Here is a 13,807-nt window from a genome sequence, read left to right on the forward strand (position 1 = left end):
GTCACTTTCCTGCTACCCTTATCCTATTTAAAATTTCTGGCCAGTCTCATACAAGGAAAGCGAGTCTGGCTTGTTACTCAAGATGCAAAAGATAGCTCCAGCAGGTTGGGATGGAGTCCACAGGGTAATCAAAACAAGTCTTTATAGTCCGCCCTGAGTTCCTGCTGTTTCAATTACATTTGTGGAGCCTGCATCGTGCTGTACTGAGCTGTGCAGTGGAGAGAATTTTCTTTGAGAGTTACTGGCACCATAGAGCGAGAACAGTTACCTTGACAACGTTTTTCTTAATGGGATTTTTTTCTTTCCCCCATGGCTGTTGGTATCAGCTTGACTTTGCATCCCAGTCTATGCTCATGAAAGATGCCAGGATTATTATTATTCTTACCGCAAAAGTGGAGATTTCCCCCATGTGAGAAGAGGTCCTTGCCCCTGGGGTAAAGGCAGCTGAGGGAGATGAAGCTAAAAGCAAGTGACTGCACCTTGATAATTAGCGGATATCATTAGTTGAGTGATTTGCTACACTGTTCTGTCTAATGGAACTTGACTAACTTAAACCCCTATACTCCAGGTGGAGCATAGGTCATCTACAAGTCTCCTCCACTTCACTCTGTGTTGGGACAAAACTTCTAGCTGACTCCAGGAGAACCCCAGTTGTTGTCCTTCATTCTCAGTAGATCTTCTCCATGTTGTCTGAGGTCTTCCTCTTCTGCGTTTTCCTTGTGGGTTCCACTGGAGAGCTTGACGCACTCTGGTGGGTGATAGTTTTTTCAGAGTGTGGCCCAGCCATCCCCACTTTCCTCTCTTGATTTGAGCATCAAGGGATTTTTGTCCTGTTCTGTTCCAAAGCTCCTCATTTGGGACAAAGTCTTGCCCTTGGATGGGAAGGACGTACCTCAGGCATCTGTTTATGGATGTCTGTCGCTTGTGATTTGAAGACTGTCTAGTACGCCTGGTCACTCACATCCACACAAGAGCGCACTCTTCACATTTGTGTTGAAGATCCGGGTTGAGTGGGTTTAATCAACATTTGTTGTCCAATTAGCATTTTATGAGGTGGCCTAGAAATTTCACAGGTGCGTTTTTCTGAGGATGGCAGAGCAGTGGAGCCCAGAATCATGGAGAGTCCTCTGCATTATAGTACTTTCTTTGCTGACTTTTATTTCCATCTCCATCTCCTCCACAGCACTGGGTCTGTCTATGAATTAAGCTAGTGTATTGTTCTGATTTGCCAGTCTATAGCTCTCTCTCCATCAGTCCATCTCCTTATGATGGGGGATAGATTAGCCTTGGCTGGAAGTTTTCCAACAGAACTGTCTTCAGTCAGAAAATACTAAATGGCAAAATGTTCTATGGAAACTTGTCAATTTCACTGAAACTTTTGACCAAGTTTAGACTACACCCCTGCCTGGCTTCCTGCCAGCCTGCCCAGCTCTTGTGGGCTCCTCTGCTCCCAGGAAGGCCCAGCTTGCTAGCAGCCAACCTGGTGGGCTTGCCAGCTTCCTGGGCAGGAGCCTCCCCATCTCCCTATCTTGCTACCCAAGCTGCAGGCTCATCAGCTGGTTGGCTTCCCAGATGACTGGTTCCCTGGACTGCCCACCCAGGTAGGCTCCTCAGCTCTTCAAGATACCTGAAGAACCAGGCAGCTATATCCCCAGGTGGCTGGTTCCTGATCAGAAGTTATCATGGGCAGCTGCTGTCTGGGGCCATGATTGTATAATGTAAGTAATAAATCAGAGTAACCATCCCATGAAATATGCATTTTGCTCAGGAACTATACATGCAAAAGTACTGAGGCAACTCATTGCAGGACCTCCCACTCTTTTAAGTTATTCAGAACCCCGTTTCTGGAAATGGGATTTTTAATAACTTGGAGCAGTGCTATAAAGAAGCAGCCAGAACTCTACCAGCACCAAGATTCTCAGTGATTAGGCTTTGAGGAAACTGACTGAACATCTTTCCTACATGCAATGACAGGAGTTCTATAGCGGTACTCTCGAGTACGGGTAGCAGAAGACTAGTCTTAAGGCAACAGAGAGGTAGCCATGTTAGTCTGTATTCTAACAAAGCAAAACAGCAGAAACGTAGCTCTTTAAAGACTAACAAATGACTTATTTGGTGATGAGATGTCATGGGAGAGACCCACTTTATCAGATCAATCTCATTTCCAGGGCAGACTGACATCTATAAGTACAGAGGTCCAAAAAAATTCCAATAAAATCTGACAAATCAAGTATGGTACATAGCATTGAAGGAGGAGGGTGAGAGGTGGGGGATGTTAAGTGTCTTGCCTGAGATAATATGCCTAAAGCAAGGAGTTTTAATCTCTTTTAGCTAAAGTTATAGTTAATCTTGGGCCTGAACTGAGCAGAGAAACAGCTGCAAGACCAAGAGTCATTGACATCATCCGAAAACACCTCTTATCAGAGCCAGTTGTCCAAAATCAAAGGTGGCTTTCTATTTAAGCAGGTGACTGCATCCAGATGAGATCTCCAGGAAGGTCTGTTAATGTCATTGATTCACTGTCTGGAGCAGAGGATGCAAAAAAATAAAAAAAAAAAAAAAAAAAAATCTTACCCTGCGGCAGTATTACCAAGGGAAATTGGCAGCCAGTGAGTGACTCTTTCACCAATCATGGAAGAAAGTTTCAGACAGTTTACTTTTTTTAAAAAAGCAGCTCTAATGTCTCCTAGAAAGTCACACTCATAGCACAGAATTCATGGTAAATGTCAGATGAATTGGTGATTTTCCAGCCCACATCCTCATTTTTGGCTGGATCCGAGCAACAGTTCTTATTTGCTAGCTGCATTGTTAGATGGAACACAAGTCCTGTTGCCTTTTCCTTAGAGGTTTTGTTTCTAACGCTCTGCTTTGTCTGCAACAGTCATCACTGTTCCCGGCAAAGGGCCATAATCCACCATCAATCTCCTGGCCCACAACCAGAATTTTTTCCAATACTTCCCTACAGATACAGCAGTAACATAGACAAGACTCTACTCTTGTGCCACCTAACTCCATTCTCAGGCACCTGACTTTGATCTTTGCTATACTTAAGCTTTTACTTTGGCAGGTCTCATATTGATTAGACCAGTGGTTCCCAATCTTTTCTCTAGTGTGGACCCCCAATCACCTCCCGCAAACAATTTGTGAGCCCCCATCAAAGCCAATTCTAGGCACTAGATACACTTCATTAAATGAAACAGGAAACATACATAATTAACTTTTATAACCACGTGTGCTCATTCCCAGCATCACGATTCCCTTGCACATCTCATCAAAACAAATTACCACAGTGGTTGGGCCTATGTAGCAACTTTATCTTTTTTTCCCCCACAGACCCCCTACAATACCATTGCATACCCCCAGGCTGGGAACCACTGGATTAGACAATGTCAGAAAATCATAGCCAAAACCTTGCTTATGTCATTTATTTCTCTCTTAGCAGAATGGTCAATGTGGTTGGAAACTCGGCCAGTAGACAGTGCAGGAGTCAGGGAGGTAGGATCCTAGGCTTCCAATTCTATCCCCGACATCTGGGAGTAGTGGTTTGACCTTGGCTGAAGCATATCTTCACAGGGCCCACATCTTCCCTTCTGTAAAATGGGAATAAGCATAACTCCAGGTGCTATTGGGAAGATGGAAGAGGGCCTAGAACAGGGGTGGCCCACCAGTTAAGGGCTAAGACCCATGAATAAAATACAAAGAGACATGTGGATAGAGTGCAAAGAGCCACGTATAATATATTTATTTTTTCAAATCTATCTACTGTGACAGGGTAAGGCCAGGGGAGTGAGTACAAGAGGGAAGAGCAGGGCTGTATTGAACTGGCAAACAAACAGCGTGGGAGCAGCTGGGGAGGAGGCTGCCCTGGGTCAGTTGTGGCCAGCTGGTCCCACTTAGGACAGCCTTTAAAAAACCCTTTGCCAGGGTGGTGGGTGGGGGTGATTGAGGACAGCACAGGAGGTGAGTGGAGAGAAGTAAGAAGTGTTTTCCTACGAACAGCAGAGGAGGGGAGGAGTTCTCAGCAGCAAGGGGCTGGGGCCCCTGTCCAGGCAGCCTGAGATTCAGTTTGAAGCTGGAAAGAACTGATTGCACAGGGGTGGGAGCCGATCCAGGATGGGGAATGTGCAGCTGCTGTCGCTCCCTGGAGGAGGTACGGGAGGAGGGATCGTCTGGGGCAGTGGCCCAGGGAGAAGAGCTGCAGTGTCCGGGCCAAGGGGGGCCCTTCCCCACCAGTAGCAGCCACACAGGGCCCCAGGGCTGGAACCTGGAATGAGTGAGTGGGGCCCAGCTTCCCCCCAGGCCACCATCCCCCCCCGATCCCAAGAAGGACAACGGTGTCCTTGCTGTGGGGCCAGTGGACTGAACAGAGGCCTGGAGCCCAGGAATGAGGTTAGCCTTACCACGCTATATATAGATAGATAAAACTAGGTATGTGATCTGTGGTTCAATACCCTCCCCCAGAGCCAGGCACCTCCAGCTCCCCAGTGTAACCCAGCCCCCCACCCCTCCCTCAGAGCCTGACACCTTCAGCCCCTCCCCCACACTCTAACTCAGTGCCCTTCCTTCCACGCCAGGGACTCGCCAGACCCCCTGCCGCCACCACACGCTTCTCCCACCAAGCACTGTGGCGCCTGCGCAGAGCAGCGTCCAGCACTCCCACCGCACGCCTACGAGAAGCTGCGTTCAATCGCTCAGAGCTGTGGGTTGACCGCCCGGCCTAGAACTAAGCTGCTATCGACACAGGTGCAAAACATTGCCAGTTCCAACCCTCCTAGGGCTGAAGTACATCCACTCCTAAAGACAGCCCCATCTTCACAGGATTCCTCAAAGCTGTCAGTTCAACAGGCAGAGTCCAGCCAAGGCATCTGCTCAGGGCGCTCCTGCTGGGGTGACATGGAGGCATTCTGCAGAAGGCTCTTGTGGGATGCGTACCCTCTTCTCTTACCAGTTCAACAGGGGAAGGGGCAGGAGTGGGAGGATAGCATAATATTTGGTGGTGCCCACAAATGAATTCTGAGTCTTACCGGCCTCTCCCTGCCATGTAGGTGGGTAGGTTTTTAAACGAACATGGACTGGAAACAGTTCTTCTTTCCCTCCCTACAATTTACAACCTCAGGGCTCCCCACTCTGGTCACTTCCCCAGCTGGGCTGGGCTGAGCACCAGCAGCTGTGTTCCCCTCCCTTTCCTCGGGCTGCTGGAGGTGAAAGAGCAGCTGTCCAGTATAGGGATGAGCAGTAATGCCAGGTGCTTTGTGCGGCCAGGTGGGTCAGTTTCCCCACACAGTTGCAGGAGGGAGGAAGCAGGAGTTGCAAGGGGGTAGGGAGAACTCAGTGGTTTGAGCATTGGCCTGCTAAACCCAGGGTTGTGAGCTCAATCTGTGAAGGGGCCATTTAGAGATCTGGACCAAACAGATTTAAAAAAAAAAAAAAAGTGTGTGTGTTGGCGGGGAGGGAAGGTGTTTGTCCCTGCCAAGAGGGCAGCAGCAGCAGACTGGACTTGATGACCTCCCAAGGTCCCTTTCAGCTCTGAGATACATATCTCCATATATTATTAAGTGAAAGGGGCACAATGCAGAGGTTAGAGGCACAAGAAGGAGGTGCAGACATTAGGGGCGAAGGAGCCACAGTACAGGGATTTGGGGAAGGGAACATAGGGAGCCTGTGGAGGACCTGGGCAAGGGGGGGAGCACCAGGACCATGAGGGCCAGGGCACCCAAATGCAAATTTGCCATTTTCCCTCAGGCCAGCCCTGCACAGCACACTCCTCCAGGAGGTCAGATGCAAGCCACATCTATGCCCTCACTGGGGGGAGGCCCTGGGAGAGGAGGCTGCCAATCACATCATACTCCTCCCCTCTTCCCCCCAGCTGCACAGGTAGAAAGGCCAGAGGTCACCTGCTGTTTAGCCTCCTGCCTCAGGCACTGATCCTTTGCAGCTCAGCATGAAGCAGTTTTCCAGCTCCGAGGCCCAGAGCTGTGAACATGCATTGAGCTGGGGCACCAACACCCCTCCTGCCCCCCAGAAAGTGAGTATCAGCACCATGCATCTGTGGGCTCTACTAAATTAGAATCAGGGAGACAAGATCCTCAGAATCCCTTAATATACATCCTTAATACCCAACCTGGTGCTGAGCAACGGCCAGGGGAACCCAGCCCCCTAACCCCATACCCAATTATCACACCCCAGGGGTAGTAGAAGCCACCCAGAAGACTCAAAAAGGGATTAGGAAGAAGTAAGTGATTGACATCATCAGCGAGCACAACATGGAAGACAGGAGGCAACTAAAAGGCTTGAAAATGGAAGCCATGAAGCAATTGGTTGAGCTGGTCCAAGAGAACAGCTTTCTGCTGGAAAACTCAGTTTTGTCAAAAGGGAGGGATCTCTCACAAGCCAGGGTGGGGGGCAGACTGGGGCCAGGATCCTGTGATGGCAGACAAAGACCAGAACCCAGCACAAGGTGGGAGTGGAACTGCAAAGAGTGAGATGAGGCCTAGCTGAGGGCTTGGCTACAAGCTTTTTGTTTTTAATACACAGAAAGCCCCCTTTTCCCAGAAAACTCCTTACATCCACACTGCACAGCTCATTATTCTGGAATAACTGGGCATCTAACTAACTAGCAACTCCACCAAAGCAAATTACTTTTCCTGACCTTCCCCCTTCGTTTTGAAATTGACTCAGTGTGTACTAAGCAGAGGTGATTGGCTTAATTGGCCTCCAGGAAGGCACTCCATCATTGCTCTTATTTCAAAATTGGGCTCTCTAGGGCGAATGCTCCATTTTGAAATGCTCGCGTGGTGTGAACGCTCTCTGCAGAAATAACTTATTTCAGCGCTAGAACGTCCAAACAAGTTATTTCTGACAAACCCGGCAGCATAGACATAACCTGGGTGAAGAGACTGTTAGGAGAAGCCTGAGTTTAGACAAGAATGTGGAGCCAGGGAAAAACATTACAGGGAGAAAGCAGAAAACATCAAGCTTTGGAGCGAAACAGGCAGAAAGGTCTGGGCCTATAAGAGAATACTTCCCTTCAGAACCTGCAACAGAACCCAAGATTAGTATTCCAAGGCTACAAAATGCAGCAACCCCAGGGGTCTGCACTAGGACCAATACTATTAAACGTATTTATGAATGATCTGGAGAAAGGGATAAACAGGTGACAATTTGCAGATGATCCAAAACTGCTCAAGATAATTAAGTCCAAAGCAGACTGAGAAGAGCTTCAAAAGGATCTCCAGAAGCTAGGTAATTGGGCAGCAAAATGGCAAATGAAAGTCAATGCTGATAAATGCATATTGGAAAATATCAAACCATCTATACATATGAAATAATGAGGACTAAATTAGCTGTTGTCACTCAAGAGATCTTGGAGTTATATGTTTAGTGCTCTGAAAACAGCCATTCAATGTGCAGCAGCCAAAAAAAGCAAACAGCATGTTGGGGATCGTTAAGAAAGGGGAAGAGAGAATAAGACAGTATCCTATTGCCTTTATTCTATATAAATCCATGGTATGCCCACATCTGGATTACTGTGTGCAGATGAGGTCACCTCATCTTTTAAAAAAAAACAGACACTGGAAAAAGGTCAGAAAAAATTATTAGGGTGTGGAATGGCTCCCATATGAGATTAATAAAACTGTGACTTTTCATCTTGGAAAAGAAGGGACTAAGTGGGGATATGATAGTCTATAAAACTATGACTGTGTGGAGAAAGTGAATAAAGTTATTTACTTCATCCCGTAAGAACTAGGTGTCACCAAATAAAATTAATAGGTAGCTGGTTTAAAACAAAAGTAAGTACTTCACACAATGCTCAGCCAACCTGTGAAATTCCGGGCCTGGAATGGTGTCGATACTAAAGTAACAAAGGTCGCGTCTACACTAAGGGATAAAAGTGACTTTAGAGACACAAATACATCTACAAAAACTGTGTAGTTGGAGTCAACATGTTTAAGATTGATTTTTTTGCCACTGTCCCCACAGCAGGAGGTCAGCTACCGCCATCTTCCCTTATGCCTCCCAATTGCCAGGAATACTAGCTTGATGGCTGCCCCACTAGGGGTGCTAAATCAGGCTACCAGATGATTGACTGCCAGTGTGTCTCTCTTCCACATGTGCACATGTACCTTAACATTAATCTCCAGCTAAGCAATATGTCAGAGACTGCATTTTCAGAAATGGATGTGAAAATATTGAGAAAAAACGAAACAGGTAATGTATACACAGTCACAGAGAGAACATTTATAAGTATATTTAACAAAATTAAATCTTTTTCTGCTGATTACGTTTTAGTTTCAGAGGGGTAGCTGTGTTTGTTTTTGCACATACAGACTATGAGAAGTCCTGTGGCACCTTACAGACTAACAGATTTTTTGGAGCATAAACTTTCGTCGGCAAAGATCCACTTCGTCAGATGTTAACAATGCGCTCCACTTTCAGGCACGGTAACCTAGAGTCCTGCAGAAACAAGTGACATGCATGATTGTGCATTAATACCCATTATATAAAAGACATTTATCCACATACAAAGAGGAAATGAACCTCCACAAACATGACTTCCCATATTATCATGGCTAGAGTAATTTATTTTTGGATCTCCACTGGGGACTGAACCCTTGTATTAATGCACTGGTAAGGAAATCTGTTAATTAAAAATCTAATACTGATTTTGAGTAATGTATCTGGTTTGATGGCAACAAAGCAAACCTGCCTAGAATTTCGGCATGTGGAACTTTGAAAATAGCACCCTTGTTACATAAGCAAATCACACTTCTCTGTTCTATCCTGCTCCACTACAAATGAAGTGAAACTGATTAGGATCCAATGCTCTAAATTCCCCCATGTAGCCCCCAGACAATGTTTTAATTCACAAACTGCCAAGTGGCACATTGTCTAGTCTTGTCCAGCAGGCAAGAAAAGACTTGCAACAAGCATTTGAAAAGGCTGCACAGAGATTTCATGTTTGTTTGTTTGTTTTTTAAGCAAGGTGATTTAGGGGAAAGAAATGGCTAACGTCTGCAGCAATTCTTCCTCTTTTCAGTACGGAACTATGCTTCTCAAATAGTCACTGAGACACAAGCAAATATACACTGTTCACTGTTGAACTGTGGTCAGACCACCCATGAAGGAGTGTTCGCAGACAGACTGGTCATTTAGGAAAGGATGGGGTAAAATGAAAATTTAACTCCTATGCAATGAGTACATAAACGGAGAATCAGTAGTGAGAGCCATTTACAGTAAGGATTTTATTGCACTTACGTCTAAGTGCTGAACCGACTGGTGTGGTTATTCAGCTCCAGCCACAATCAGTTTCTTCTCCCACACCCCCCATTGTGTAAGAGCGTATGTACCCACGTGACTATCATGTTCGTTCAATTCAGTTAAGGTTGCAGGGTCATAGTACAAGCTAATATAGTATAGTACTATAAATCAAAGTTAATACCAGGAGGAACGCAGTTATACATAGATTGTGTAAAATAGGGTGTTTTTTAATTGTTCTTCAAAAGGGCTTGGGCTTAGGCTTAAAAATCTGGCTACAACCCCTTTTCTCTCTAGCCCAATGTCTCTCACCTGTCAAACCAACTTTACCTTCATTTCACTTCGAAATCTAAGATTTTAATTTCACAGAATCAAAAATCCAACCCTGAGAACAATTAAATGTTGGTTTGTTCAGGGTGAAAGGGGCAACGTTAAATGCTTCCAGTCTTAAAGACCCCTGCGCAGAGTCAGAGATTACCAACCATTTTCCTAACACATACAAATCAGCATCATGCACCTTTGTGCATCACTTATCTACAGCACACACAGATTGAGCATATTACATTTTAAGGCAGGAAGGAGTTTGTTACTACATTAATACAGCTCAAGTCAAAAGTACAATATCTGAGCTTGCGCAGCAGGGTTGCAGTGTTCGAAAGCCTTGAACTGAGAAAGAGAGCTTTAGGCATGTCCTTAAGCAGGAAGGATGGAGCAGTACCCTTGTTTTTAACTACAACACACTCCGGGATAGAATTTTAAAACCCATTATTTGTTTTCTGAAAGCGTCTATGAAGTTTTGTTAGGTTACAAATTGAAATTAAAATTTGGAGCAGGAAAATGTATATCGGCCGTGTCCATAACCAGCACATGAGGTATTTACCAGTCTGTACTTGCTGGCTCTGCTACTGGGACAGACAAATGGAAGGCTTTAGTGCTGCATACCAAAAGGCCACAGGACAAGACAATCCTAAACCTGCATTCAGACCACTGTGGTTGATGAATATTACAAACACTGTGTTGAGCTGATTGCTAATATGGAAGGACTCTAAGCTGGCATCACAGTGTGTGTGGTAAAACCAGATGCAAATAACTAGTCTTGACTAATGCACTGAACCCAGCAGGGACTGCAGACAAAATACTGCAATGGTGCACACGCAATGCATTCCAGCCCCACCCCATACGCTATGTCCAGCTGACAGTGTGCACAGTAGGCACCGTTGCCTATGAGGCGTGATTCTCTTCAGAAAGAGCCTAGTAAAGAAAAAAGAAGAGGCAATCAGCGGTTAAACTGAACTGTACTTGAGGCCCAGTCTGGGAAAACACCCACGCCAGGTATTTGTTCAGGACCAAAGCACATATACATTATTTGAGCCTCACATGCAGCACCAAGGAGGTCCTGGTTTCTTATGTTCCAAGAGGCAGAAAGCATCTGGACAATAAACACAACGGCCTGTTTTTCTTAGACAAGAGGAGATAAAAACTCCATAGCCTGGAATCTCCTTTAGTTGACCAGGATACTTCTGGATTGCTCACTCTTCCTCTGCCAAGATACAATTTTTGTACCTAAGTAGCAGAGTTATTTTCTCAGACAACTTCTTTGGAGAAGCATGATTTAGTCAAGCACATGCACCCCTGCCCTCACACGCAGCATTATTTTTAAAAATACTACCACCACCTATTAGAAAAGGCCTATAGCAGGTTCACCAAATATTGTTTAGAGTGTCTCCAGTTAAGGAGAACTACCGAAAATATTCGGTTATTTGCAAAGTCTAAATACCACACAAAGACGAGACAACCACCAACGTATTTCTCCAACACTGGACCAGCTGGGCTTAAGGCTGTCAGATTGCTCACTTAGAGTAAAAAGGCTTCTGGTTATTTCTGTCTGCAACTCTCACCAACGAAGCAGGGGGTGGGCCCTCAGCTCAGTTTTTTGTTTTAAAAGGAAGTCCCAAAGGAAATTGAAATTCCAGGGCCTAACTATGTCTAAAGCGCTGTCTCCAAACCAAGAAAACTGTTTCTCCACAACCCAATGCTCTGCTGGTTTTCCTTAGACATAAACTTTACTTTATTTCATTTTTTAAAAAAGTTAAAAATACAGAAGGTTCAGAAACTGAATTTCTCCTGGCAGATATTCAAACTGCAGCTTGAGGAGAAAACAATCCTTCACTGAAATGTTTCTTTTTTTAATTTTATTATTTTTTTTTAAATCATCACCACCATTAGGACAGAGGCTGAGGAGTACTGACTCCACCACTAATTCGATGACGTAGTTTGATTCCAGATTCACATTTCCAGGTGACAAGAGTCCAGAAAACAGCCATGATAACGTCAGCCTTCGTGTAAGATTTCTTTTACTGAACACAGCAGTGACCATTGGTATCTTTGAAGCGTAATCGCATCTTAGGTCGGTACTTCTCAAGGTAAAGCAGCTGTTTGGAATTGAAAGCTCCCCTCCTTTTCCTAAAACAGAGAATGAACGAGTCATATTAACTGCAGAAGTACTGCTTCAGTTATTGTGTGCACTTCAACACTGATAGCTGCTCGCTGCACTGCAAGGTTTTGCCAGCCACCTGGCTTCCTTCATTATCCATTGCCTCTTCTAGGAAAGAAGTGCTGAAGTGGGGCACATGACCTGTGCTCTGCAGAGCAGCAGCTACCTGTCAGCCCCTGCCCACCCAGCAGGGGCCCAGCTCAGCCCCCCCCAATGGATGTGTCTTCCCCCCCAACTCCACCAGCCCCAACCCTTTCCCTGGCCAGCACGGGGTCTGGCCCAGCCCCCTCAACAGAGCCCCCTCCCACCCAACGTACCAGTCCCACCCCTCCCCTGGCCAGCGCAGGGCCTGGTTAGATGTGTAGTACAAGTTTCTGTCTAGAACTTTCTTCCAGCCCAACTTCCCCTTGGGCCTCTAGTGGATTATAAAAACATTCCTTCCCTCAGCATACTGAGGAGATAGCAACGTGCCTTTGGACTGAGATATTTAGATACCGTGAAGTCCACTGCCTCTCCCACAAGCAGCAGTGGCTGTCAAATTATATAAGGGACAAGCCACCCACCCCATGAAGATTAATGGGTTGTCTACATGGGTAATATTGGCAAAGCGAAGGAAGACGTGACAAGTAACTACAAATATTTGAAGGGAGCTAACAGAGGGTAATTCAGCATAATAAGAAAGAGGCAAAGCCAGGAGTAAGTGAGGAGAAATCAAGACAAAAAATTTAGGGGGAGCAAGAAAGTCTTCAACAGTGAGGGGGGTTAAGGAATATCTCTGAAGACCTTGGAACTGTAACAGCAAAGTGAAATACTGTCCTCAGTGAATGCCTGTAAAGATTTAAACCCAGAGAGAGTGGGTTCTCTGTTGGCAAGCAGCCAGGTGAGCCAATGGGAAGACAGAGGGATCTCTTGAGTTGCTGCAGAGGGCACCAGGAAACCTGCAGCAGCGACTGAACCCACGAAAAAGGCACCACTAGAGCCTGCAGCGCAACCCACTGTTCCAGCAGAAAGTGGTTCCCAACCAGCAGGGACACCCACCTCATCTGCATTGCTTCCAGAAGGACGAAGCCTAAGCCTACAACCCAATGGAATGATTTTCCCAGTGGGTCTTTGATTCTGTTCCCCCTAGTATGGCCAATGAGTTGTAAGCTTGGGCTTGGTCCCAGAGAGAAATCCCCGTTTTCTATTGGATAACTGCCAATATTTCCTGAGTAGACTTTGTCCCTTTCATACATGACACTGTCAGGATTCCTACAGCTCATGCAGCAGACTGATCATGCAATTTGGCCCAAGAGCTATAGAACATCTTGCTGCTACAGCACCTGGCCAGGCCACCTGTTGTTTTTGGACCACTGACAATGAGTCAGTGTCCATCTTAAACAGCACTTTTACTAAATGATTCTGTAAATTCTTTTGTTAGCACTTAATTTCACTCCAAATGCATTGAGTCACAAAGCTGTGCCTTAGTTCACAAGGAAACGTAGATGGTTGGCTCCTTCCCCCAAGTTCACCTCCATACCCAGGGGGGCTTAAGACTTGGTATTAACTAAGTTATGCTGAGAACTGTCCAGGCACAGCTGCCAGGAAGCTCTCAGCAGCTTAAGAAATCTTACTATAAGTGCCCATTGCTCATAAAAATACGCACCTAAAATTGCACAGGCAAAGGAGGAGGGAAGCACGCTAGAAAGCTGGCTGTTTTACTTACTGCCGTATGAACTGAACTGCATCCTCATACTTCATTCCACATTCAATGAGAGCCAGTGCAACCAGAACAGGGGCCCTATGAGGAGAAATCAGTATATGTTAGCAGTCTAGAAAAACAATATATTGAACCACTCCATAGAGATGATCTTAGTTTATAAAAAGAACAGCTGAAGCTTCCTGTCCTTAAATATTTTACCTACAGAAAGTCATTTGCCCGCAGCATCTCTTGTAAAATTCTCTTCAGCAGACAGCTCTGCTTTCCGCAGCAAAATCAATATTTACTTCAGTGTCTGCCATGAAATAGTCATAATGGACTTTTATTCTTTACTTTTTTATTATAAAATAATTTTGTAC

General features: G+C 45.6%; 1 protein-coding gene across 3 annotated transcripts in view; it reads right to left on the reverse strand.

Annotated features, from left to right (window-relative positions):
* Nucleotides 1-8,218: 8,218 nt before the first annotated feature.
* PTP4A2 (protein tyrosine phosphatase 4A2) overlaps nt 8,219-13,807 on the reverse strand; it is a 32,571-nt gene continuing 26,982 nt past the window's right edge. For all 3 annotated transcript variants that reach the window (XM_074976301.1, XM_074976302.1, XM_074976303.1), the window contains 2 exons: nt 13,455-13,529; nt 8,219-11,718 (listed from right to left, as the gene is read on the reverse strand). In XM_074976301.1, the coding sequence (XP_074832402.1) occupies nt 11,610-11,718; nt 13,455-13,529 (184 nt within the window). In that variant the 3' untranslated portion in view covers nt 8,219-11,609. The remainder of the gene's footprint in view (nt 11,719-13,454; nt 13,530-13,807) is intronic.

Source organism: Carettochelys insculpta, chromosome 24, assembly GCF_033958435.1.
Source record: "Carettochelys insculpta isolate YL-2023 chromosome 24, ASM3395843v1, whole genome shotgun sequence".
Classification (NCBI taxonomy): domain Eukaryota; kingdom Metazoa; phylum Chordata; order Testudines; family Carettochelyidae; genus Carettochelys; species Carettochelys insculpta.